At 33.1% G+C, this 26,360-nt stretch overlaps 2 protein-coding genes and 1 long non-coding RNA gene across 3 annotated transcripts; 1 reads left to right on the plus strand and 2 right to left on the minus strand.

The window, feature by feature from the left end:
- The first annotated feature begins 2,600 nt into the window (after positions 1-2,600).
- Positions 2,601-4,227, plus strand: LOC147071918 (uncharacterized). The gene is made up of 3 exons (XR_015070683.1): positions 2,601-2,651; positions 3,000-3,205; positions 3,630-4,227. It is a non-coding gene; the product is annotated as an uncharacterized LOC147071918 (long non-coding RNA).
- A 10,109-nt stretch (positions 4,228-14,336) lies between these two features.
- On the minus strand, positions 14,337-22,563 carry LOC147071919 (pre-mRNA-splicing factor 38B-like). Its single transcript, XM_085947036.1, has 7 exons — positions 22,400-22,563; positions 22,187-22,309; positions 20,895-21,019; positions 19,325-19,460; positions 17,566-17,779; positions 16,613-16,687; positions 14,337-16,369 (listed from the first exon to the last, which is right to left on the minus strand). The coding sequence occupies exons 1-7, from the start codon at positions 22,416-22,418 to the stop codon at positions 15,967-15,969; spliced, it is 1,095 nt and encodes a 364-aa protein (XP_085803162.1). The 5' UTR covers positions 22,419-22,563; the 3' UTR covers positions 14,337-15,966.
- Positions 22,431-25,473, minus strand: LOC147071920 (uncharacterized). The gene is made up of 2 exons (XM_085946471.1): positions 24,879-25,473; positions 22,431-22,444 (listed from the first exon to the last, which is right to left on the minus strand). The coding sequence occupies exons 1-2, from the start codon at positions 25,471-25,473 to the stop codon at positions 22,431-22,433; spliced, it is 609 nt and encodes a 202-aa protein (XP_085802597.1).
- Positions 25,474-26,360: the final 887 nt, after the last annotated feature.

Genomic DNA, 26,360 nt, shown 5'->3' on the forward strand with positions numbered 1-26,360 from the left:
ATGACAACTCTCTTTGTCCATTTTTTTGTTCTTCGTATGATCGAGTAGTAAGAGAGATACTGATCCGCACGGTCAACCCCTTTCATTTATTTATTATATTCGATAACACATAGCGGTTTCCAAATGTGTAGTCTCGTATTCCAATCGGTGTTGTGACTCTCTAAAATGGTAGATGGATGTATTGTTGAAATCATTCGAACATCTCTCTTTGATTTCCAGAGTTGTAACAATACATCCTTTCGCCGACGGAAAATACTCTGTCCTGCACTAAGATTGACGTGTTTAAAACATTCTGGGAAGCCTCGGTTTATTCGCATTGTTCCGCACGTCCTAATTTTATTTTCTAAAAGTGCTTCACTGGTTTTTACACTATTATAATAATTGTCCATATAGACATGATGCCACAAATTTAAATACGGACCAAGAAGCAATTGGATGGTGTCTAATAGTGGTCTTCCTTGCCCACTGTAAATGAGCATATTACAGATGTATCCCGTAGTGGCTTCACTGACCATGCGCACTAGGATACCGTATTTTATTATCTTAGATGCATTATATACTTTAAATACAAGTCTTCCCCGCCACGGTATAATACCTTCATCTAAAGAAAGTTCCCTTTGAGGCTTATAAACCGAAGAAAACTTCGGTATTAGGTATGTCATAATTGGCCTAATCTTTTCAAGGCGATCGCTGGAATCCGTAATGATATCGTTATTTGAAAAGTGCCACGATTGCCAAATTTGTCTAAAACGATCACGACTCATTGTTTTAGAATATATTGGTGTTTCTATACTCGGATCAGTAGACCAATAATCATCTCTTGTGTCTTTTCGAACTTGTCCCATAAGCAAAATGAGTCCGAGGAATTTTTTCATCTCACCAAGATTTACAGGCTTCCATTTGATAGATTTCTTCATTTTCTTGATTCGGGATTCATTTTGTGTGCGGTATCGATTGCTTTCCTCTACCATCATGCTAAGTAAATCATCTCCAATAAATAAACTAACTATATCCATCACATTTTCAGAATTGTTTGGTGCTACGCAAATACCAACGTTGCCTAAAAATGGTTCAATATGCGGTGGGTTGTCTATTTCAGACCATTCCATGACTTCCTCTTCCTCCACTTCACTGTCTTCAGAATCACTGATTTGTAACGGTATCACTGGTACCCTTCTCGTGCGAGGGAACTCTTCACTATCGCTGTCGCTATCACTGTCGCTGCCTAATTCTGGTAAATCTTCACCCGAATAGGCAGACAAATTATCGGCAAATATTTCGTCATCGCTTTCATAATTGTCTGAAGCCATTTTTTAAAGATTAAATAAAATATCGATTACTTAAATATATTTCACTTGTAAAAACACACCCGTTCTATAGCGCCGTATTTCAAGACTGAAAATTCAATACTGATATTCAATATAGATCGTAGTAGATTACAGACATCTAAATAACATTGGTTTCCACTTATGTTATAATTTATTGCTCCGCTCGCATACCAGCGTTATCGCACCGCACAATATCACTTACACAAGTGCGAAGAATGCATTCCGTCTATCACAAATTGTCGTCTTTTCACTCGCTCACAAAGGATAATATTATAGTATGAAAAGGAGGCCTATGTATTTATCACACATCATAAAAATATAAATATAATCGCATTCACAGTACAGCGAACAAACCATGTTTAAAGAATACATCGATATTTCACAAAATGTTGTCTTCCTGCTCACCCATCAAAAAATAAACAAGTGTAAAAAGAAGACGCATATAGTTTTAGCATTCTTATCGTCTACAGAAATATAGTTCGCTGATTTAGTGACTCTAAACAAATTTCCTGATTACGCACAAGCTCTCATTTGGGCTGCGCAAGAGTGTGTGTGTAAGTAAATGAATCGACGGTAAATTATTTTTTTTTGTAGATGTGTGTGTAGTTTGAAACATTTTCAAACCGTTGACATAAAATATTCGTATGCAATAATCGGGTAGAAATACCTTTCCCGCACTTCAAGTGGAGCCGGCGTAAAAGGTATTTCTACCCGTCCCGCCGACGAGCACCGGTACGGCGCGCGGGTAGAAATACCCTTCCCGCTCAAGATGTGTTAATATCAACAATGTCCCACTTTCATCAGATGCTTAAGGGCACACATGCTTACCTAGAGTTTCTGTTTTTTCATTTAAAGTTGAACTATGACATTGAATACTAGGTATGATTTTTAAAGTGAAAGTGATATTATGTTACATCTCTTTTACGCATGCTAATATGATTAAAAAGTTTTTCTTTCTCTTTCTGTCACATTCGAATTTGATTACCAAAGTTTAAACATTTACTATGCGTATTAGCTGACGTGCTTCGTCGTTTACAAATTATAACATGAATTTAAAAAATATATGTATTTATAATATTAAATATATTTTATAATGTACACAGATTTTTTTAACAACTATATTATATATACTTTTATTTATTTGTCGCATATTCAAAATGTTCTTGCTATATTAAAATCTTTTTTTTAGCCGGCCAAGTAAATCCGTATTTTTGGCCATAGACTAATAGAAAAAACTCTCTGCTGTCAGATTATGTTGATAGCAAATTGCAAGATACCTAACGAAGGAATTGTGTTTTATATCAGGAATAAGAAACACTATCTGTAAGTACAATATTATGTTATTTATTACTGTAGTAGTATTCTGTGTGTTTTGCATATATTATTCAAGTGTTAATTTATTGTTTTCTTAGTCTACATTAGTTGCGTGGTTAGTTTAGAGGTTATTGCGAGAATGCCTGTGATTTCATATTTATTTGTTTGATATAATCTAAGGCGTTCTAGTTGTTATTAAACATGTTACCTACCTGATTACTTTATTTTAGTTAATCAATCTTTTTTGATGCTTTGTATTATCACTAATCCGTTTTAATTACCATTCTTCAAACAGTCGCACACTATAAAAGATTAAAAATCACACTATTAACAGTTCATATGTTATGTTTTTTGCAGATGGAGAAAATGTCTACCGAGATCTTTGCTTGTCGACGGTTTCATATGAATAAGATGGAATGAAATAAATCTTTTAATTAATAATGAAATAAATCCGACTTTCGGCGTACGATCCGAACATGGCGTGATTCATATAATATTATTTATGACGTAGACCATCAAGCATATATACCCATTTTATAGATTTAATAGTACAATTACAAAAGGTAAATATAAAGTGACTAATGTTTGTAACCTATAGCTATGTCTATCTCGCATACATATTTAAAAAATAAAACAATTTTATAATTACATTTTTGCACTAAATTTATTATCGATAATGATATAAAAGTTGCTAAATTGATTCATAATATTCTAAAATATAATATAATTTTGCATATCAGTTACTTGTATCATATCAGGTATGTCATTTGGTAGAGCTTACTCTCCAAGTCTTTTCTTTTTCATCCTCAATATCACTTTGATATTAGAAACATTGTCTTTCTAACACCATTTCAAAGACTTTAAGTTTTCTAGATGCTGTATATTAATTCTTCTCTTCGGCTATATCTGCATCTTAGTTGCAGCATATGGATACAATGCGGCGCCTCCAAGAATCTCTGTCACTCTAGTTTTTTTGCATCGTTCCAGGTCATACTAGCAGCCCGTAACTCCGCCAGATATGCTATATAGATAGTATTTAGCGGCCATCCAGGACGCCGGAATCCGGTTGGCTTGAAGAACAGGCAAACCAGATTGGGATTCTCTTCAGGCACTCGCAGCACTTGGCCGGGCCAGGTACAAAGTTGCGTATTCACTCTCAACGTGATGCGAGGCTATTTGGTGCGTTCTTTTATCTCCCGTTACTTCTAAAATTACCGCACACCCAGTATCCGTCGTAAACATCTGTTCTCGAAGCTCAGTATACGGTTGCTCGGAGCCTTTGTAAGGTGCCATGACATAAAAACTAGTAAGATATTTAAAATAGCTGCTAGAATGAATACATTGTTGAAAGGAAATGAAAACTGATAATATGATATATCAATTAATTTGTCCATCTGAAGTTGTAGATATCAGTTAATAATTATGTGTTATACCAGTAATTAAATGCTGACTTCAAATGAAAATTGACTATTAAATATTGAAATAATATATTACCAGTTTTGATTTTTTTAAGTACTATACTATATCCATGGTTCATATTACAATGTCATAGTAAAACTTAGAAGAATAAAATATGTCGTAAGACGAAATCAATCTTGGGGTTTTAATATAAGTTAAATAAATAGTACACAGCTAATTTGTTATTACTTTGAATACATGCCATGTCTTTACATCAATAAAAAACAGAAAAACAATTTAATAATGTATAAATATTTATATAAGACTTAACAACGTCTAGTTAGACATCTAGTTAGACACGATGACCTCCATTTAATTTCCTCTTATTTTAAAATTCACCAAGATATATCCTAATAAGTAGGTAAGTATATTACATTTGTACATATAATAAGTAAATCAAGTACTTAACATAAATAATTATACTGTAAAATTAAATTACAATTGAAGCAGTATATATGGACCCCACAGAGTAATTAACAATATAATAATTTATATAATTATATCGGGTATATACTATATTGACACATTTTAATGAAGTCTATTTTTCTTGGTACCTACGTTCAATGATAAATGTTGTTTTATATTGTAACATAAACAATGGTAATATGCATTGATCTTTCTGATTTTTAAACTGTGATATCTATTTTATATATCTATTGATTTCTATGTGTATTATTGATACATTATTTATTTCAAATACAATAATTTCAAAACTAACAGTAAATAATATATAGAAAGCGTCATGTTGTTTAGTTGGAACATCTACTAGGAAATTCCATCCAATCCAAATTCAATTTTTACCAGGTGGGTACTTGTAGGTCAGTTATTTTTGGAATAAAATGAATCCCTTAAAAAATATGAAATAAGAATAGAATGATAAATATTTGTGAAAATTTACCAAATCAACATGTTTAACGTGAATATTTTCACACTAAAATGATAAATATTGTTAAGAAAATATACACAAACAGTTCATTCAGAAGTTATGACGTTTAAAAGATCCCGCGAGTTAACTCGTGCGTGGCACTGATCATGAGGTGATATCAGTTATAATCATTTATGAGGAATGGTTATAAGCCATTGGCACAACCAATTTGGTTTTTGACCTTGAGAACAAAATGTACTTTTTACACGGAACCAAAACTCACGGCTGCAGAGACGAATGCTTATACAAAATATGGCGCAGTGGAATCGCCAGCAAGATCTGCAGGTATCATTATTTAGATGTAAGTATACATATTATTTTGAATTTCATAAAATTACACTCGTTCTGGGTGTCTCGTAACAGTAAACTATATTAGTAAATTAGATATATCTTGATGAACTATAAAATAGTGATGTAATATAGACTTGTTGAAAATATATTAAGCATAATAAAATTTAAAATAAAAATTTAGAAATTCAGCCTTTCTGGTTCTCTAATATTCATAGATCTACTGGTTCTGGGATCTACTATTTCTGGCAGTAGACAATTCATATAAAAGTGATATATCTTTTTTTCAATCTTTTCAATCCAAAATGTCTCGTCTTTTTTGATTAATTCTATTTTAACAGGAAAATTATGTCCCGTCCAAACTCCAAATAAACAGACATCTTTCTTAGTAATATGAAGCTGCCCCTGAATCTGGAAGTACCAATCGTGATTTTTATCTATTACCATATTCCTGTCTTTATCTACTTTCCAAAATTTAATTTTTTTCTGTACAATAGCTTCATCTGCACTTATTCCAGCAGCTGAGAAAGGACATTTTATTTCAATAATTGTATCATCATCGCTGATGCCATCTGGCGTTGCACCGATAAAATCATACACATCATCGATAAACAATCCACATCTCTCAATCTTAATCCGTTCTTGTACACTAAGCTGTTGTAAAGCTATTGATTCATTTTCTTTACCATATTTTACCGCTTTCACGTTGGCTAATGATTGGCTATATAATAAACGTTTTACCAAAGGCCCAAATTTTGTATTTTCTCGCCGCTTACACACCTTACCAAAAACAGAGGCAGTAAGAAGGTTTCGTCGCCTTTCTAGCCATTCTGCACATTCAGATTGTAATACGGTGCGTCTTTCTATATCCCTCCTCTCATAGTTTGTCAGTTTGAGTTTTTTCAAAAAAGTTTCTTTTAACAATTGATATTGATTTTTGTCCATATCAGGTTTTTGGCAACTCTCTCCATAATCTGGATTAGATAAAGGAACAGTATGTATTGGTTTTCGCCAAGATTTTCCTATTTTTTTTTTATTTATTTTCAACCTTCTTGATTCTAAGCGATTTATGAAGGCTTTTGGGCTATTTTTATAAACTTGTTTTTGAATTGTGCAATGTAACTTATTTGTATTAAATGCGATTACCGCCGCTGCACATCGTCCCATGTACGATTGTCTTTGAGAGTAGTTAATTCTCTTGCCGCCTACAAATTTTGCAATCATGTTATTAAAAGATTCTGAAATATTAGTAGAAAAATTATAAATTAAACTTTTTGAATTTAGCACCAAACGAGAATTATATATCATTAATTGAGAAAATAGACTGCATTCTTTTAATGCTGGTACATAATTTACATCAAGCATGTCCTCTGTATTTGGTTCATTTGTACAAAAATATGGTAGACAAGAAGTATGGTCTCCAAAAACATGGTGCGGTCCATTAAATAAATCTTTTTTCAGAGCGATAACCTTTTCTTCGAAAGTACTATCTTGTAGTTTTCTATACTTGATTGCACCTATGACGGCTTTCCGCAGACGTCTTTTTCTTGACGCAATGATTTTTCTTACATTCAAGGGATATCTTGTGTCTTTGGTTAATGCCTCTATTTTGCCACAATAATTTCTAATTAAATGGTTTTTACATTCAACTTTCTCGACAGTTACATTCGGATAAGGGTGACAATCAAGAATTTTTTTGTATGTGCTGGAATCTCCATCAGCAATCAATTTTGAATAAATCAATCCATGTGTATTAATAGATTCTTTAAAGCCTTCTAATATTGCTGTAGATTCCATTCCACCTGACGGACCGGTATAATTTAAAAAGCATTTATGTTGTTGAGCAGGGATATTTTTATTTTTAGCTTTGGCGCACAAATCGCAATATTTATTTTTCACTGACATGTACAAAATCTTTCCGGTTCTTTGACCAATGATCGTGGCAGCGCCAGATGCTGCGGAATAATTGCATCTGTATGAACGTTTCGACCAACAGCCGTCTGCAACAACTGATATCATGGGAATACCAGAAGAATCGACGTCACCATTTTCGATTGCAAGTTGTCGCTCTTCTTTCGCAGCGTTTTCCATACTCTTATTTTTGGTTTCTTCAAACCACTCGTACACCTTCTGTTGACTCTTTCTGTATGTTCTTGCTGTAATCGATGGTACGTCAATTGCTGAACACATTTCTTCCAGATTTGAAAATCCACTGCCGATACTGATTATACTGGATACAAATGCGTCACACAGATTCATTTTGTTTTTGTTCATTTCAGTGGTATATAATTTTAATTTTTTACCACAAAGTTTACATTGAATAAAAAATGTACTACTAAAGTTATCCCGATTTTCCCCAAAAATTTCTAAATGTGATAAATTACAATTAAATGGAGAATCATGGTGGCTAATTAATTGAAGTTGTTGGAAAAAATATGAAAAGTCTATAATTCTACGGCCTTCTACACGGAATTTAGGGCTTGAATCTTCAATTTCATTTTCTATAATAAATTCTTCGTGTTCGTGTTCAAATGTGGGATGAAATTCTGGTTCAGGTAGTATGCTTTGAGGATTTCCATGCTCAGGCATAGTCTTCGGCAATATATCAATACTATAATACATTCAAAAATATTAGTTTAGTAGATAGTTAACAGAAAACAAAATGTATAGCTGCTATTAATTATTGTACCAGATTATAATTTTTGTCACAGACACACTAATTTCGAATAAGACATGGCACAAACATAATATAAAAATAATATAAGTACAAATGATCATTATACTTAATTGTGTGTATTAATAAGTAATACGCAAAACTTCCTTTTGCAAGATAAATAAATATTGTGAACCAAAATTTTCTGTGAAATGTGGTTTTTTCAACTATGTATAATTATGTCAAATTATAAAATAATAATTTCAAACCTTTGTGTTTTTAATGTATTAATATTTCCATCTTTTCTCCTACGTCTTTTTTTGGAACTTCCAGCCATCGGATAGTGAGTTCGTGGCATTTTTTGTAAGTACAATCGATATAAATAATTGTGATAATATTGTTAGGTACCTATGTCAAAAACCGAGGATGAAAATTTCGCATTCCCGCTGAAATAAATGACGTTCATAGTATTGCCAGGCTAAACTTTCGAAATTAAAGTTAGTTTTTAAAAAAAAAATTACATTGGAAAATATTATGTAAGTACAGGCATCCATTATTATGTTATTTGATGAAAGTATTCTTTAAAATCATCTGTATTATTATAATCTCGCAAATTCATAATTTAGTAAAAGTTAAATTTTCTGTAATATAAACATCAGTAGGTACCTAACCTATGTTGATTCATAATTTTGGCTAAGTAAAAAATATAGATATTTTTACTTCGCGATGTGTTTGGGGTGTTCTAAATTATGTAAGTATGTTTAATAACAAATGTGAAATTCGTAAAACCTCATGTGTATTATTTATTAAATAAAAATAGTAAAACTAATAGTAGATACAAATGGTGAAAAACTTCATTCTCTTATTTACTAAAATATCAATTCAATAATATTTTAGTAGATATGGCAATACTGGACGACCCGATATATGTCACTGAAATAAAATAAAATCTATCACAATTTATAAAATACATACCTACTACAATCATAATTATTTTGAATGTAGAGGGAGATAGTTATAGAAAGGGACAGAAAACTGATTGCTATGTTGCAATATTAGGCAAAATAGATTGCAACAGTGTTAAAAATTATAATGTATGATTTAGTATGACATAACGTAGAATTGACGCAAATACAAATTTCTTCAGATTTTTTTTTGTTTTGTCCTCAAATGTCAAAATATGTTTTCCTTTTGAATAATATGTTCGAATTTGTGTTTGTTTCGCCTATTTTTGTGTTCAATTTGTAGCATTCACTTTTATAAACATATTTTTGTACAATACTTGTGTGTTGGCGTATTTTTTTGGTCATATAAAGTTAAAATAATACCAGCTAAAGATTCCATACATCATACACCAATTCGCAGGTGGGTCTGGCGGATATCAAGATGGTCGAATATTTCGTGGAAACAGTTGTTTTAAAAAGGTCTCTATTTAGTATTACAAATTTATAACTAACAAGATATTTCATCATTTATTCAATGATTAATGATAAACCTTCTGATACGTAGCTTTATATTATTTCGTATGTCTATAATTGTAGCATATTTAAATAACAAAATGTCCACTCGCTTCCATTAGATTTAGAACCAATAGAAACTGCAAATATTATAATTATACTGAATATATTTTACTACATTATGTTTTATAACATTACAACTATCTATAATAAATTGTTTGAGATAATAATTAAGGGAAAAATTTGTCATCATCACAGCCTATTAATGTCACAAAAATATGGCTTCGTTCTCAATTATCACGTTTCACGGTTTCAAAGAATATTATTTTACGTCATAAAAATACTTTATGTAGTTATCAAATGTTTTACATAAATATTTGACGATGAATAAGCTTCATAATGATATAAATAGTTTTTCTACAAATCTTACGTACTATTCAGGCTTAACCTCTGAAAATACCAGAAAATAGCTGACATGGAACACCTTCCCCCTTAACTGGTTGTCAATATTATATTGTGAAAATCTATATTTTAGCATTGTTTGTTAATGTGCAATAAATACATTGTCGGCTTAACAGCTGTTCAAGACATTTCGCAATAAATTTAGTCAGTTAAAATTATTCAGCTGTGTGTACTTTGTTTATGTCAAGAAAATTAAATTTATTGTAGGTTTTCATTATAAAATAATATATTATAACAGCTTGGTGACCTAGGCCAGGGATGGTGACCCATAATACGGTTAACCCACAGGTATAGGTTGAATTTTTGAACTAGAAGTTTTGCTAAAGTTGATTTTTTTTTTTATATAAATTAAATATGGAGGTAGGTATCTAAAAACTACTGATTATTAAAACTTCCTTCACCTGACAACACTGGCTAGTTGTATCAGTGCCCGAACAGATTAGGTACGTACTGATACCGCCTAAAGCATGGCATCCTCAGATTTTGCCTAGCAATATTTATTCTTCAGCAGAGCGAAAATTCTCAGAATCCTGCAAGCTAGTTGAGGACTCATTCATTTGAGTTCTTCCTTTTCAAGACGTCGGTCGGACGCAGTCGACGTCCCAGCTAGATTTATTTATTTCATAATTAATATTAATTGTATACATACGCTGTAAATGTATTCCGAAAAATAAAACGCAGTTTCGCCGCAATCCGCGTTGTCAATTAACACGTATGCCCCCGAGAGAGATTAAGCAGACGATACCCCATAACAACTTGGGGGGTACGGTGCATTCTACGCAAGACAGAACTATCCAACCCATCATGACCCCCTTATCTTACGCTAAGGTTAAATAAGTCCACTTAAATTATAGAGTTGTTTGTACTAAGCATCATGTGAAGCACTCACGGCAACCCCCTTTTGTAGTAACCAAGTAACATGGGCAACAAGCGACCCCCTCACCATCTTGGATAAATAGCTATTTTTATTAGTCAGGAAACACTAGAAACAATAATTGTAAAATATCATTTAATTATATCACATCAAATTGTATCATACAACCGTATATTTTAAAATGTTATTAATCTTGCAGGGAATTTTTTTAACCGATAGAAAATTTGTGACGTTTATCTTACTCAGCTGGTCGACCCGCCATGTCAGCACTCCCCCCCCTTGTGGGGTCCATGCATGAGCTAAATGTAGTTAAAGTTATTATCGATTCTAAATCTATGTAAAAAATGAAAGAAAGCAAACGTCTGTATCAAGATATTAATTAATTGTAGGTATTATCAGTCATTGGGATTATGACTCTTAAGGATTAAGTCTCATCATGTTTGTATAAAAACAAATTGCATTTTGAAAAACGTTTATTTATTTTGTACAAAGAAAAATAAAAAAAAGTCACAATTGACAGACATGTTTTTTTCAATTATCAGCAATTAAGCTAGTTATTTTGTTAAAATAAAAGTTTCGAATCCTGAGAAAAGGTACCTAACATCGACATTAATGTAATTTTAAAATGAGTTGATGTTAAAAAAAAAGATTTGCCATGTCTTAATCCATGGAGTCTTATATCATCTTGGCGAATTTAACATAGACTTCACTTAACCGCAAATTACACGAACAAACTCATCGGACACGATCGTGAAATGTCATTTTGAATCATTTCATTGAGCCGTGACTAGACTAAATATGCGTAACTTTGTGAGGACCGTAACACACGCGGCATGTCGTCTTAAAAGAAAAAAAAAAATTGGTTAGGTTAGGTTAAATCTTCAACACCACTGCACATGCATGTACTGAAATATGACTATATTCTAAAACATTAGAACGAGAGGTTTAAAAGAATACTATTTTATGTAATAAAAATACTTTATGCAGTCATCAAATGTTTAAAATAAATGATAATAAGGCTTCAAAATTATATAAATAGATTATCTACAACGTTTAAGGAATGTCCAGGATCATGCTTTGAAAATGCAATAAAAGCTCCATTTTGACCTACGCTGAGCATGTCCCCCCGTAAGGGGGAGAAGGCATGCTAGCAGAGGCACCTAGCGGAAAAATACGAAGCTTGCAATTTGAGACATTTTTTTGATAATATACAATTTCAACTGTATTCATGGGCGCCAGTGTGATGGAAGTGCACCACCTTTGGTTGAAAAAATTTTTTTGATAATAATTATTCTAAAATATATAAATATAACAATATTATTTATTGAAGCAAGTTCTACATATAAAAAATCATTTTAAGATTTAATTAAAAAATTTTGCATACGGTGACTTGCACAATGGAAGAACATGGCTTTTGGGTATAAGTCCTGTATTATTTTTTGAACTCCACATATATGACCAATCATGTTGGCACAGCCATTGTATCCATGTCCAACCCACATAATATGCAGGTCAAATCCAAAATCATGTACTGTCTTTAATATTATTTTCGATAATATAATAATGTATTTTATACGCAGCTAAAGCCGACAGAGGAGAATGGACCATAAATCCTTCATGTATTTTGAAAATGTTATTATTTTGTGCAGGTATAGAATTGAACCTGTTTGTAGATGTGAAAGGTACTGTTTGAGATGTACGCTCCGCTCCGCCTCTGCGAGGTGCATTCAATAATTCGCTTTCTCAACCAGGAGGGAGTCCAACCTGTCTCATCCATTTATGGTAATGTGATGAACCAGCGGAATGTCAGGAAGTGGTGTGCTGAGTTTTTGAGTGGTAGAACGAGTATTCATGATGAAGAGGGAAGAGGAAGAAGGTCCTCAATTGGTGACGTTTTGTTGAAGAAAATCAATGATAAAGTCCGTGAGCTCCCAATTTTGATCCCAGATGTCAGTAAGTCTACCATACAAGTGGTTTTGAGGGAAAAATTGGGGTATGCAAAAGTGTGTGCTCGTTGGGTGCCCAAAATGCTGATGGACGCTCACAAACAAAATCGTGTGAAAAGCGCTCAGGTCTTATTGGACCGCTTTTTCAACCAAGGCTAAGCTTTTCTGGACTCTTATCATCATAGGTGACGAAACATGGGTTCACCACCTAACCCCAGAGTCAAAAAGGTAATCAATGACATGGCGCCACCCCTCTTCACCTCACTCCCGAAAATTTCATCAAGACAATCTCGAGGCGGAAAATCATGGCAACGGTGTTTTGGGATCGAAAAGGCGTTATTCTTGTCGATTTTTGCCTCAAGGGACAACCATCAACGCCGATCGGAATTGCCAAACGTTAAAAAACCTTCGAAGGGCTATCCAAAATAAATGACGAGGAAAGCTGACCAATATAAATAAAAAGGATTTCAAGTTATACACATTTATATTTTTATAAAAATCGATGTTTTTTAAAATGAATATAAAAAATATTAAAACGATGAATTAGTCAAAAATCTACAAGAGAAAAAATAGAAAACTTAATAAACTAAATTTTAATAATAAATATGACCATAAAATATAATGCAATACAATATAAGATGTGGACCTGTGACAAATTCACATTTTTTTACAATTTATTGATTATCAAAAAAATGTCTCAAATTGCAAGCTTCGTAATTTTCCGCTAGGTGCCTCTCCTCCTTAAATTAAGAACATACCTATTATAAGGGTCTATTTAGTGTTGACCAATATTTATTTTTTGGTCAACTTGTAATAGGTACCTAATCGTTAACACTAGTGACAGTGTAGGTTACAAACCAGTCAAATCAAACAATCGAGTTGGCCGCAAAGTCTTTCCATAAAATTGTTATTTAAGGTTAATAATAATTCGATGGTGATTAACACAAAAATGTATATACAAAAAACACGTTTTTTTAGTTGAGTATGCAGAATTGTTCACTATAATCGGTTCTATCTGTAACACAAAGACGTATCTCCGTATATACTATGAGTAAGGAAATAATCTAAAACGTATCTCATAATTTAAACGAAAAAAATTAATAGAAAAACATATCAGCTGATAAATTTTTGTGTTTATGGAAACACAAACGTATCGCCTTGTTTTTCAACTGTCAAACTGTTTCTTTTTCATTTTGAAGTCATTTTACATAGTTTTTCCTCAAATACTACATAAAAATAAAATATTTGGTAACTCAAAAACATAGGATATCCCATTTTTTATAAATAATAAACATCAGGTATGATGAATCTCTAAAAACTTGTCACTGTATTGAAGGGGAAAAAAATCATTCTGATGCATAAAAAAACTTTATTATACTAGATTTGCTAAAAGATCTAATCTTGAAAAAAACTTTTTTTTTCCACTCATTAAAACTTGCCAATTTGTTGATAAGTTTTTGTATTAGGTAAATAATAAACTGCAAAAAAATTTATTGGTAACACAAAAACGTAAATGGGTCGACTTTTTTTAAAACAGTATTTTTTTTAATACAGATCATCAAAATTACATTTTGTTTTTTAATTTATTTAGAAGAGAAATGATTATACTTTAAGAAGTTGAAAATTTCATCTTTCTATCATTCTTAGTTTTGAAAAAAAAAATTGTTTTGCCTCCAGAAAAATCGACTTTTTGTAGATAGGTTTTTGCGTTAATCACACATCGAATTTTATTGTTGGTGGCAATCAGCGTGAGTCATCGAATCTGTGGTGTAATTAGACCTTTTGGATAAACAGACATGGCTTTGTAAGAAACAATAGTTACAATAAAGTATATTTGTCACCCTTATCGCCATTAAATATTTACTAATTAAATAAATAATTCACAAGTTACTAAATCTTATCATTGTATAGTATCAATTAACTTGCTGTATAGTAACAATTATCAATTAACCACAATAATTATTATTGGAGACTGGTTTACAAAATATGAATTCGAAGATAATGAATTAAATACTTATAATGAAGAAAAATAAAAAAAAATGTAGGGAAATACACAGCAAAATTTAATAAAAACAATGTTATGAATTTTGCTTCAATTCCTAAGTTTTCAATTGTTGAGACTTTTTCATTACCTAATCATTCTGATGAATCAAACACTATATACTTTTTCATTGATCTTTGGGTCTATTGATAAAATGTTTATTTTTTTACATGCTGATCACACATCACATGATTACAAATTCAGACTGTATTCAGAATTATTTTTGGTCTACTTAAAAGCTGGCAACAGTGAGAGTACTGTGATTTTGCCTTTCAACAGTTGAATTATGGTATAACTGGAAAATAATGCTGCAGTACAATGAGGTCCAGTCTTAGGTGATTGGACCAATTGGGCTTTGTGCTTTGGGTAGGCCTAGCTAGTCACAATAAATACAAAACATAGAAATAATGAAACTATGTGTTAAGCTAGTTTTTAAGGTAAGTACTCGGTAAGAGTCTGCCGTAACCGTGCAGTAAATTTATAGAATTCTTGAGAAAAAATCGAAGGACATGAATAAATATTCAGGGACTTATTTGAAATTGATAAAAAAAGGTTTCTAAAAAGGTCAAAATAATCTAATCGACAACAGACAAATGGTCAGCTGAATGCAGAACTATTCTAACTCACATTTGAAATATTTTGCAGAAACAGCCTACTTCAGTTATTTATTAGAAAGTGGGAAAAGAAATATTTTTGTCTTGAAATTTAATTTGTTATTAATGGGCACTGAAGAAGCTAAGAGTTTAAATGATGAGTATGATTTGATAATTTTGATACATCATCTAAATGTTGTAATTCTGGTACTAAATGTTTGAAGGTGGGATAATATTCATATCCCATACATACCCGGAGACTTTGCGCACAAGTTCCAATCGGACCTCACACTTGCTAGGACTGGCCCTGAGTACAATAAAATTGTGTCAACCACATTATCTGTTCAAAAATTGAATATTCAACCTTTAAAAGAATATGATATAACACGTAGAAAACATATTACTATTTTTCTTCTTCAATATAATCCTTTCAAGAAATTTACCAGTGGGACATATTTTCAAACTCAAAAAACATATTACATACAACCAAATCACATTTTATCCAATACAAAAACATTTGAATTCCAAGTGTTTTTGTCAACTAATAAGGTTATATAAACATAAAATTATGAAGTAAATTTGATCATTATTCTATATTAAATTTTAACACAATAAAAAGGACAGTGATTATCTATGCCTACGATCTCTAGGAGACCTTTCTCTGTATTTACTTCTGTCCCTGTCTCTATCTGACCGCTCACGATGACTTTCTCTATCCCTTTGGTCTGATCTATCTCTATCCCTGTCTGACTTATCCCTATCAGATCTATCCCTGTCTCTTCTGTGGGATTCTCTATGTGAATTATTGTCTCTGCCAGAGCCTAATTCTCTGCTTTTGTTGTCCCTGGTAGGTGCATCTCTTCTGGACGAATCTCTGTACTCATTTCTATTGGATTCTCTGTCATGTCTATTGGGGTCTCTGCTGGCTGTTTCTCTGTCATTCCTGTAGGGTTCTCTGGCAGGCGGCTCTCTGTCATTTCTGTGCGTTTCTCTATCACGATCTCGCTGATTATTTCTGTCTCTAGAATACCTGTGAAAATAAATCAAAAGTGATATTCAGGTAGTCGCTAAAACAATTTATAGAATAGTCGTACAATTCATATGATAAAATTACTAATAAGTTTTAAATAGCAAATGCAAGATTACAAAATGGCAGTATAAAAATTATATTATTTTAAATTATTCATCGATGAAATAATACAGCAGAATCATCGGTTTTTAAGTTGGAATTTTATAACTGTAAGTATACATTAAATGTGTAATAAAAGCATACTTTTCTGCCTGTCCGTAACTTGGATTCTGATCAGGTTGGGCTTTGCTTGCCAATTGTCTGTCATGCTCTCCTAATCTGTTGACAAGAAACAAAAGTTAATCGTTGCTGCCAAATTATTTATTAATCATGATTGCACTGCACATGACAATATCACATTCTTCGTGTCCATGATGGTTTTTAGAAAGTAAATCTAGGTTTCATTTATGGTGCACATATGTCTGTTTTGTAAGCACAACAGTGGACATTTTGAATAGACATAGTCTTGTTCTTCCCATAAAGCCCACCTAAGGTTATACAAAAATATCTAAATTCTTGTAAATCATTAGGAATAAACCTGGTATCTATAATCTAGGAACCAGCTGCATGTAAAATAACAGAAAAAATTGCCTAAAGCCCCCCTATAAAGTTGGTTCCTATCCTATTATTATTTTTTTACCACTGCCGAGGAAAATGTATTGTGCCTGTAAAAGTATTATTTCTACAATTATTAATGAAGTTATTTATACAGATGGACAGAATATTTTAGGAAACTTTCCAATAAATCTTTTTTACGCTTTGCAAAATGTTCACCATTATTTTAAGGAACCGCCACAATATAATATAAAATGCAGAAATATTTTTATTAATTATTTTTTCAATTCTTACTGCTAATGATGGCAACTTTATTTTCTATGCAGAAGACCTGTTCTCATTTCTGATTTAATTTTTTGGAAAATGTATAATTAAATATAAGATATAACCAATCAGGATTCCACAAGAATTCTTATAGTAACAGATTTTCTTAGATATTATTTACACATGCGAGCATAATTATTTCAGATCGTCATCTTTCGTCATACATCTTATATTCTTGGGTATGGGCAACCCATGAGTTTGTATAAAAAGTAAATAGATTGTAATTCATAGTAAATAATTAATGTGTATAGAAAAAAAGCGATAACAACAAACCTCACCTTTGTTCAATAGACTTTTGTATCGGAACAGGAATACGTGGAAATAGTGTGCTAAACCAGTCCAATTTGGTCAACATGTGTCGGGAAAGTGTCCCCATGGTCATTGGCTGGCCGCCTCCGGCTCGAGGCTCCACTTCTTCCGCATCCTCAAGATATTCCTCATACCAATCAAACAACTCTGAAGGTGGCTGGGTGTAGCGAATGTACATGAAACCTGATGAATATCACTTGATTACACACAGTTATCAAGTTCATAGCATTAACATTTATGTGGAAATGAGATAAGTAGTTTTAAAGTTTTGTAAATACAGTAGAACACATCACTGATGGCAACGTAAGTAGTTCTTTGTAGGGATAAAAATTATAATAAACTTAGCAGTTAAATACATAGCTTTCATCTACACCACAGGTTCTCAAACTTATTTCGACCACCGCCCACTTAGAGATTTAAAAAAATCTGGTGCGCCCCATATTTTTTAACCTACCTTTTTACATTACCATCTAATAGTATTAAACGTATCTTAAAAACAGTTATTGCAAATATAATTTTTAAACATAAATTATTATATAGATAGGATAGATGGGGTGTGACCCATATCCTATTTCTGAGATCAAAGAATGTTTCAATGAGAGGAAATAAAACTCATACTTAATCATATTATTTAGAAGTATTTTTATTAACATTAAAAGAAAGCTTTGAATTTAAAACTTATCTAATGTGAAAGATGAATTTGATGCATTTCGATGAGTTTATAAATATCAGGCTCGAATTCACTTAAAAACAGCTGTAAGTCGCGGCGCATTCAGTAACTTGCAGCCGATTTCTCTTTTTAGTTCAACGTTGCTACAGCACTAAATCCACGTTCACACAAATTCGACGATGGGAGTGCATCATCTATATATGGATGATACTGTGTTGACATTTGAAAAAGGATTTCTGTATGAAAATAAATATCAGAAATCACAGACAATTTTATTTGGTTAACTTAAGGCTATACTTCAACTGGGGCACGGTCTAAAACGATCGTGACACGCGACGCGAAGATTGTGCAAATGAAGCGTGCAGAACAAAACATAATTTGTCATAAAAAGTCAACATGCGTCCATTTAATGTTATGTTTATTGTTCTATTACTAATAATAATAATATATTTATTGACATGTTTTCTTTTTCATGTAAATGGGTAACGTTTTTTAGTAATCTTTACACGATTTAAAAATTAATTCCACCGTTGCCTCACAAAACAAATTGACGTGTTCATAGCTCGACTTTTGCTCTCCGATTGCCAGCCAGTATGAAATTTCGTCGCACCTATAGTTGAAAATTATTTGCCGTTTCACTGAAGTACCGTCTTAACCGTGGACTATGTACATGAAATATAAAACTGCATCCACATTATTACATGCGCAAGCGACTCTAATTTAACCGTCTATACGGGACTCCAAGCATTCAAGTAGTAAATCACATTTCAAGTGGTGTCGTGTCTAGATTCCATCGGATTTTTATAGATAGAATTTGTCTGCCGTCGCCCCTCTAGATTTCCGTAAAGCCCCCTAATTTTCTTTGAGCCTTCCACTGCCCCCCGAAAGACCCCGCGTTATCGTCCACTTTGAGAAAGACTGATCTACACCAATTAACCTGGAGATTGTTTTGCACAGATAATTTAAGTACGAGAGCATTCTGTATTGAATTGATAAATGAAATGTTGTAGATTAATTTAGCGGGTGGATAAGAAATAATTTGTCAGTTTCATACCTACCGAGCGCTCTTATGAAGGGCGAATCACTGTGCGTCAAAAGGCCATTGACTTGTTTCCGAGTCAAACGCAGAGTATACAACTTATACAGCAAACAGAACGCAGTGGACACTATTCCACCCGCCCCTACGCCACGCACCTACAAATTTTCAGGACTGAATCAGCACAATTCTTAATAAATTTATTAATGTGCCTAGTACAAATAAACATGGAATTGAGGTTGGTTGGTTTCAAAGTCGGTAACCTCTATATTCCACCATTTTGAGATAAACGCAAAAAACCTTTGTAGGACTGCAAATAGAATATTTTCTTTTTGCAAACATAATAGTAAATAATTAGAAAAAGTGAATAGCAAAATAAAATGTCCTTATCTAAAACTAATCTTAAAACGACTTTGTAATCAACATTCGGTTTAATTATATTTAACGGACAAACAGAGCTTGATTTGATGTTTTATGAAAATACATAACATGATGAGAAAATACTTACAGAATCAGAATCAAGAAAAATATCAAAAAAGCTAAAGTGGAGGTTACTGACTTAACAACCTCAATCATAAAGTTGCAATATAACATTATGTATTATAGAATCTTAAATGTATCACGAGCATCTAAGAAAATGTGAACAAGTTTGTCATAGATTATTAAATATTTAATTGTTCAAAACTGTTTATTATGACAAAAATATATTGGAAGTCAGTCAGTAACAAAAGTCAGTAACAAAAGATATCAATATGCTGATAACATCAAAGTTAAGAGATATTGGAATAAGTATGTATTCTAACAATAACCCTATAATATAATTTGGAAATGAGTTTCTGTACTCTAAGAATTATCTGCATACCACATGTGGTGTTATAGATTAAATCAGGACCCACGTCCAGCTCACGGCATGCTTCGGAGAGGCCACAAGAAAAATGCTACTTTCAAAAAACTATAAAAGTAGCCATGCAATATACTGATAAAGAACACGGTCTATATTAATTAGTTTGGGCCAAAAATGTTGAAAATTTAAATGAAAATTAGCATCAACCTTTTGGCTGCCGTAAAAAGGGCCTTGGCAGTACCTAACATGCCAAATATAATTTATGAAAAAAAAATTATTTGTTTTTTAATTAGGTACATTAAAAAGAAATCATAAATAACATTTATTATTTGTTGTACCTCGAAAAACAGTTTTTCTTGAAAAAAATGGATTTTAAACTTTTACTTTCGGGCAGAGTTGTCACATTTGTTTTGACCAAATTATTAGTACTACCGAGATATCTCGTATCTGGCGTAGCGAACTTGGACCGTTTGACGAGATATCTCGTATCTGGCAGTGAACGGGTATTCACACCGCAATATTTCTCGATAAAAAATTGTAGTGGTATTCTGCATTGTTAGCAAACCATTGGGTAATTATTCTGGACTCAAGCACTGAATTGACAGGCATATCAAAGAACATGTAAATTTGAAACAGCGGGTATTCCTTTTGTGGGCATTCTGTCCATGACGCTGCAGCCACTTGAAGAAAGGCCAACAAATAAAAATGTTTGTATCAAAAATACTTGTTTGGTATGATTCATACTCACTCCGCCACACATGCCTGTCTGCCCAGCTGTCTTTCTCGAACCCCTCTCCCATGGCTCCAGATGCTTTACTTGATAATATATTTCGTCCACTACTTCATGGTACGTCTTCAATTTGAATAGATGTACTGCAACAACAAATCAAACGTAAAATATCTTACTGTGCTTTCACGTAGGATTACAATAAAAAAAACCATAATTGTGAAAAACCTCACATACCTCATTAGAAATAATCTTTCGATCCTTATATGATTCATCAGAAATATTTTTAATAGCTACGTATTATTGTGAGGTACTTTACATTCGACCAATCAAAAGTTAATTGGCTTTGTAATCAATTAAAGTAAAAACATCACTAAATCAAAATTGTAATGCTTGCTTGTGATTTATGACAGAGAATATGGCTAATAAACCCGCAATGCAAACTACTAATTTAATCATTAGTCCTAGTACATACTTACATACCTTTTTCATAAGGTCACTTTCATGTATTTTAAGATTTTCTATTTATTTTAATTTTGCCAATTCATATGAATTGTATTGCCGAAACGAATTTTTTTTTGCAATGTCAAGTGTAACTCGATGGTATCTGAGGCAATAAAATCTATGTCGAGTCAGCTTGGGGTTATAACACCTATTCCACTGTTCACTGACCCGCCCTCTATAAAACGCTTATGCGTTTGCATCTTAAAATTTCAATGATTGCCTTGCATTTATATACAAATTATGCATAATTGAACTTTAAAATAATAGGTAATTTAATGTACTCCATATCATTTTTGTGATTCGAGGTCTTTTGGGACCAAAAACAAACACAACCTACTGTATACTACAAATGGTAATTGTGTTTCAGTAGATTGTTATGCTAAGTACCTACAAAAGTACATTCTTGCTCAATCGAACATGGTGACTTGGAAGCATGCTCGTCGTTGCGCCCACACGCTCGAGCAACTCGACACAAGACGCTCAGTTAAAGCGTCTCGAGCCATGGACGAGTTGTTGCTGTGTTTAGCGGGTATCACGTGTTATATTTATTTATCATCGAGCATGAACGTGCGTGGGTACTTTGCATTAGGTTTTGGTTTGGTTTTCGGTCATTTAGTCACCCTAACCACAATGGCGATAAAGCGTATTACAAAATTACCTAATTTCATAATAACCCCTACACATAAAAAGTTTGGAATGTTTCAAGAAATTCAACGCAAACTTAATTATCATTTAATGCAGTGTTCTGAATGTCAAAACAAGATATTTAGGTAAATATGATGAATGCCATTGACAGATCTCTTACCTACCTTTGAAGTAGCTAGAACCTTGAATATTCGCCAATATCAAAGGATTTAAGTTCATAGTCTGTTCGTTACCCCATAGAGGCAATACGTTATGCAATTTTCCAGATTTCCCGGGTTTTGAATACTCTGAAATGACCAAAACATAAAATGTTTAGATACAAGCTAACCTAAGCCAACGGTAAACTATACACAAATACATAATGCTGAATAACATACCTTCGTAGTCATCCGCCATTGCATACACAATTTATAAAATGCTAACTTGAATGAGAAATAAACAATTGTATTACAAAGAAGTAATAATATTGAAATAGCGTTCTAAATGTCTGAACGCCAAAACCAAAAAGCTTGCAAAGCTGACCGATTTATCAGGAAATGACGTAATTTCGTAATTTCCATTAGGGATGTCATTTAAAATAATAAAATTACCCTACGGTAAATAAAAGTTTAAAATCCTAAGACCACAAGAAAAAATTTAAAGGATACAATTATGTGAAATTTTTCGAGAATTAATTCTCAATTAAATAGTAACCACTAAAAAAGTGGTTACCAGAAGGAGAAAAACACTTGAGTTTAAAGAAAATTGAGGGAAATTGTTTTTCACAAACCACACTTTCTAATATGACCTACGTGCCAGTATAGCCAACAGTATCATACTATAGGTTCGTATCACTCAACCGAATCAAACTAAACCATAGACAATATACGTTCAAATTGTATGAGTAGCAGTGTTGCCAACCGTACTATAATTATAGTATTTGTACTATAATTTTGGTCCGCGTACTATGTACGATATAAAATAGGTATAGTACGGCCAAAATACTATAATTTTGAAAATCGTACTATAATTTTATATAAAAGTACTATAATTCTGCATTTGTCATTTCGCAATCGAGTGGTCTTCGAAAATTTGGAAATCTGCGGCCCGCGACGAAATATTTTTCCTAAAAAAAACAAGCCGACCATGAAAATTTGGGAACCTGCGGCCCGCGAAGAAATATTTTTTCTAAAAAAAACGAGCCGACTATGAAAAATTGGGAAAATTTTCATTTTCAAGAGATGACAACGCGTATTATATTTTATCCCCAAATACTATAATTTTGGAGGCTCTGTACTATAATTCCACTTTCAAAATATGGCAACACTGATGAGTAGAAAATACACCGGAAATATATGGTAGTTTTGACGTTTGGTTCAGTGCAAGTGTATCATTGAAAATCAAACCGTTCTCGGACCATCAAAATGGTTTGACATGAAATGACAAAGTCAAACCAATTCGGACGATCCATTAACTGACTATCTGTCAAAGCGTTGATAAGCATTATTTGGCATTTATTTTATATATCGTGAGCTGATGTTCATATTAATATGTTAGACATTTAGGTACACCATAAGAGTTTACTTGAATTATGTATATTATCATTTATTTATATATTATTATCGTAAGAGATTTTGGAAAACGCACTAACAACTCATTTAAGCGACATTTTATTGTTATTTTTACATCTTCACTTCGATATGTGCGCTACCGAATTATCTACCGATTGAATTGACCAAATTTGAGAAATATCCGATGATTTTCCAGAAACGGGACGTTTATATCCGATATTTTCTCATATTCCGTATACGATTCGCCATATTTCTTTTAACGCACAACAGAATGACGTCTTCGTCGCTTAACGGCCCACATGCTCAGCGTAAGAAAAAATGGAGCTTTTATGCTATTTTCAAAACATGATCCTGGACATTCCTAAAACGTTTACTTCTATTTACGTCTATTTACATAATTTTGTAGCCTTATTATCCTTTATATTTATTTTAAACATTTTATAACTGCATAAAGTATTTTTATTACATAAAATAGGAATCTTTTAAACCTCTCACTCTAATGTTTTAGAATATAGTCATATTTAAGTACGTCCATGTGAAGTGGTGTTAAGATTTTTTACATTTATTAATTTTTAAAAGCATTTATAAAACCATTAGTAAAATTTATGTCGACATTATTATAGTGGAATATTTACAATAAAAACTTATATTGATAATCTCTGTGATCCCAAAATTGACAAGAATTAGGCATTTTATTATTCAAAAAATAGGCAAAATTTGCACATTTAAAGATACTGATTATAAGCTATGTCTTTGACCATTCAAATGAGATAAACATTCTACGAATAATGTTTGCTTTATAATAATTATTGACCTAAGAATAAGGTAGTATTTTTTTTTAAATACGCCATTTCTATTGGCATTTCCCAGTGGCTAAGCTACAATAAACGGCCGTTGCCATAAGTTGACATACGATAAATGTAGTAGGGAGTAAGATCATGGTAACGCGCATGTTAAAACATGTACCTAACCGATTTTTTTAAACGGTTTAAAATAAATATATAGGATAATCGTCATCAGCCGGGGTCAATCCACTGCTGGATGAAGGCCTCCCCAAGGTTTCTCCAACTCTCTCGGTCCTGTGTCGTTCGCTGCCACGTATTTCCGCCGAACTTTACCAGTTCGTCAATCCAGCGGCTTTTAGGGCGACCCTGTGGCCGTTTCGTACCCCTTGGGTACCATTGGATGACGGCATTTGTCCAGAGGCCGTCCTTTCGGCGAGCAATGTGCCCCGCCCATCTCCATTTCAGCTGTTTGGCAACGTCTACAACAGTGTCCAGTAGATGATCCCAGTTACGCACAATACTTCCATCTTGCGCTTTTAGTGTCGTGATATGCCGTCTCCCTATTAATAGATGCTGCTTGTTCTTATGTAAGCTCCTTCCTGACGCAACAATTGATTCTACAAGGTTCATATTGAACTTACGAAGATCTTCTCGTATGTTTTTACGTAGAGTTTTGCACAGCGTGGAGTACCCGAGATCATTTGCAACTTGTTGCTCGCTTTTCGTACTCCTACGCAGCTTCATAAGATCCAACGTTTCCTTTGAAAGTTTGCTTACTCGTTCAACCACAGCAGCAACTGTCTCTTCCGAAGATTCTATAATGATTTTTGTTATCGCCTCGGTGTTTTGTAGGGAGATGGGGTCATTTTCAGCCTGGAAAGCCGCTAGCTTGTTCTCCAGCTCTTGTTGGAATTCGACTCTGCTTCTCAAGCCTCTGCGGACTCTGGGCTTCTGCATCAGTTTGGATCTCTCACGTTTGATGTTAAATCGTACTTTACACCTTACCATTCGGTGGTCGCTGCCAGTATTAAATCTGTTAATGACTGTGCAGTCTAGAAAAATATCCTTCTCGTCGGTGAGGATGTAGTCGATTTCGCTGGGCTTCGCCATGTCCATTTTCGGGAAGGCTTCTTTTTGAAGAATGAGTTTATGATATAGAGATTGTGGTTGTCCGCAAACTCCACTAACATGTCTCCTCGGCCATCCCTGGTGCCATGTCCGAAGTGCCCGACCGCTACATCATCCTGGTGTTGAGATCCGATTCGTGCATTAAAGTCCCCATGATGATAGTGAAGTGACATTTCCGTTTATTTTTCAACGTACTGATTTCTTAATATACCTCCTCCACTTCTTCATCAGGTGAGTTTTGAGTGGGCGCATAAACTTGCAAAAGCAGAATCTGGTATCTTTTGCTGAGCTGAAGTGTTAAACTTGCTACCCTATCTGAGGAGAAATCAAATTCAACTATGCGATCTTTCCAGAGTCTGTGGATTAAAAATCCGACACCACTTGTGCGTCCGGTCTTAGTACCATTATAACAGAGTACATGTCCGCTGTGGAGATTGACGATATCGTCTCCTTGTCATCTTACCTCGCTGAGCCCGCGTACCATAGCTTGGTGACAAAAAGATTGGAACACTACCACGTAAAAATATTTTAATTGCTAAAATTCCTACTTCAAGAAAGAAATAAAATTGTGTTCTGTAAAAATAAGTATGTAACACACAATAATAAAAATATCGTAATTCAATTGGTAGATCGTCCATATCTGACACCGTGGGTCGTAATCCCGCGTTTGGAGAAACGATTACAATCATAGACTATAGATACATCTAGACGCCACCCGTTGCATTGCTAAATGAAGCTGCGTGCCGTGCGTTTGGTTTGTGGGCGAGCGAACGCATTCGTCTACAAATGTTCGAGACCATAGACCATTTCGCTGGTGCTCGCACTAGACGCTCAGAATTAAAATATAATTTTCTATTTTTTTACGTTATATAGTA

This window comes from Rhyacophila brunnea, unplaced genomic scaffold (genome assembly GCF_057557595.1).
Source record: "Rhyacophila brunnea isolate RB1 unplaced genomic scaffold, BYU_Rbru_1.0 scaffold_2, whole genome shotgun sequence".
In the NCBI taxonomy this organism is placed as follows: Eukaryota; Metazoa; Arthropoda; class Insecta; order Trichoptera; family Rhyacophilidae; genus Rhyacophila; species Rhyacophila brunnea.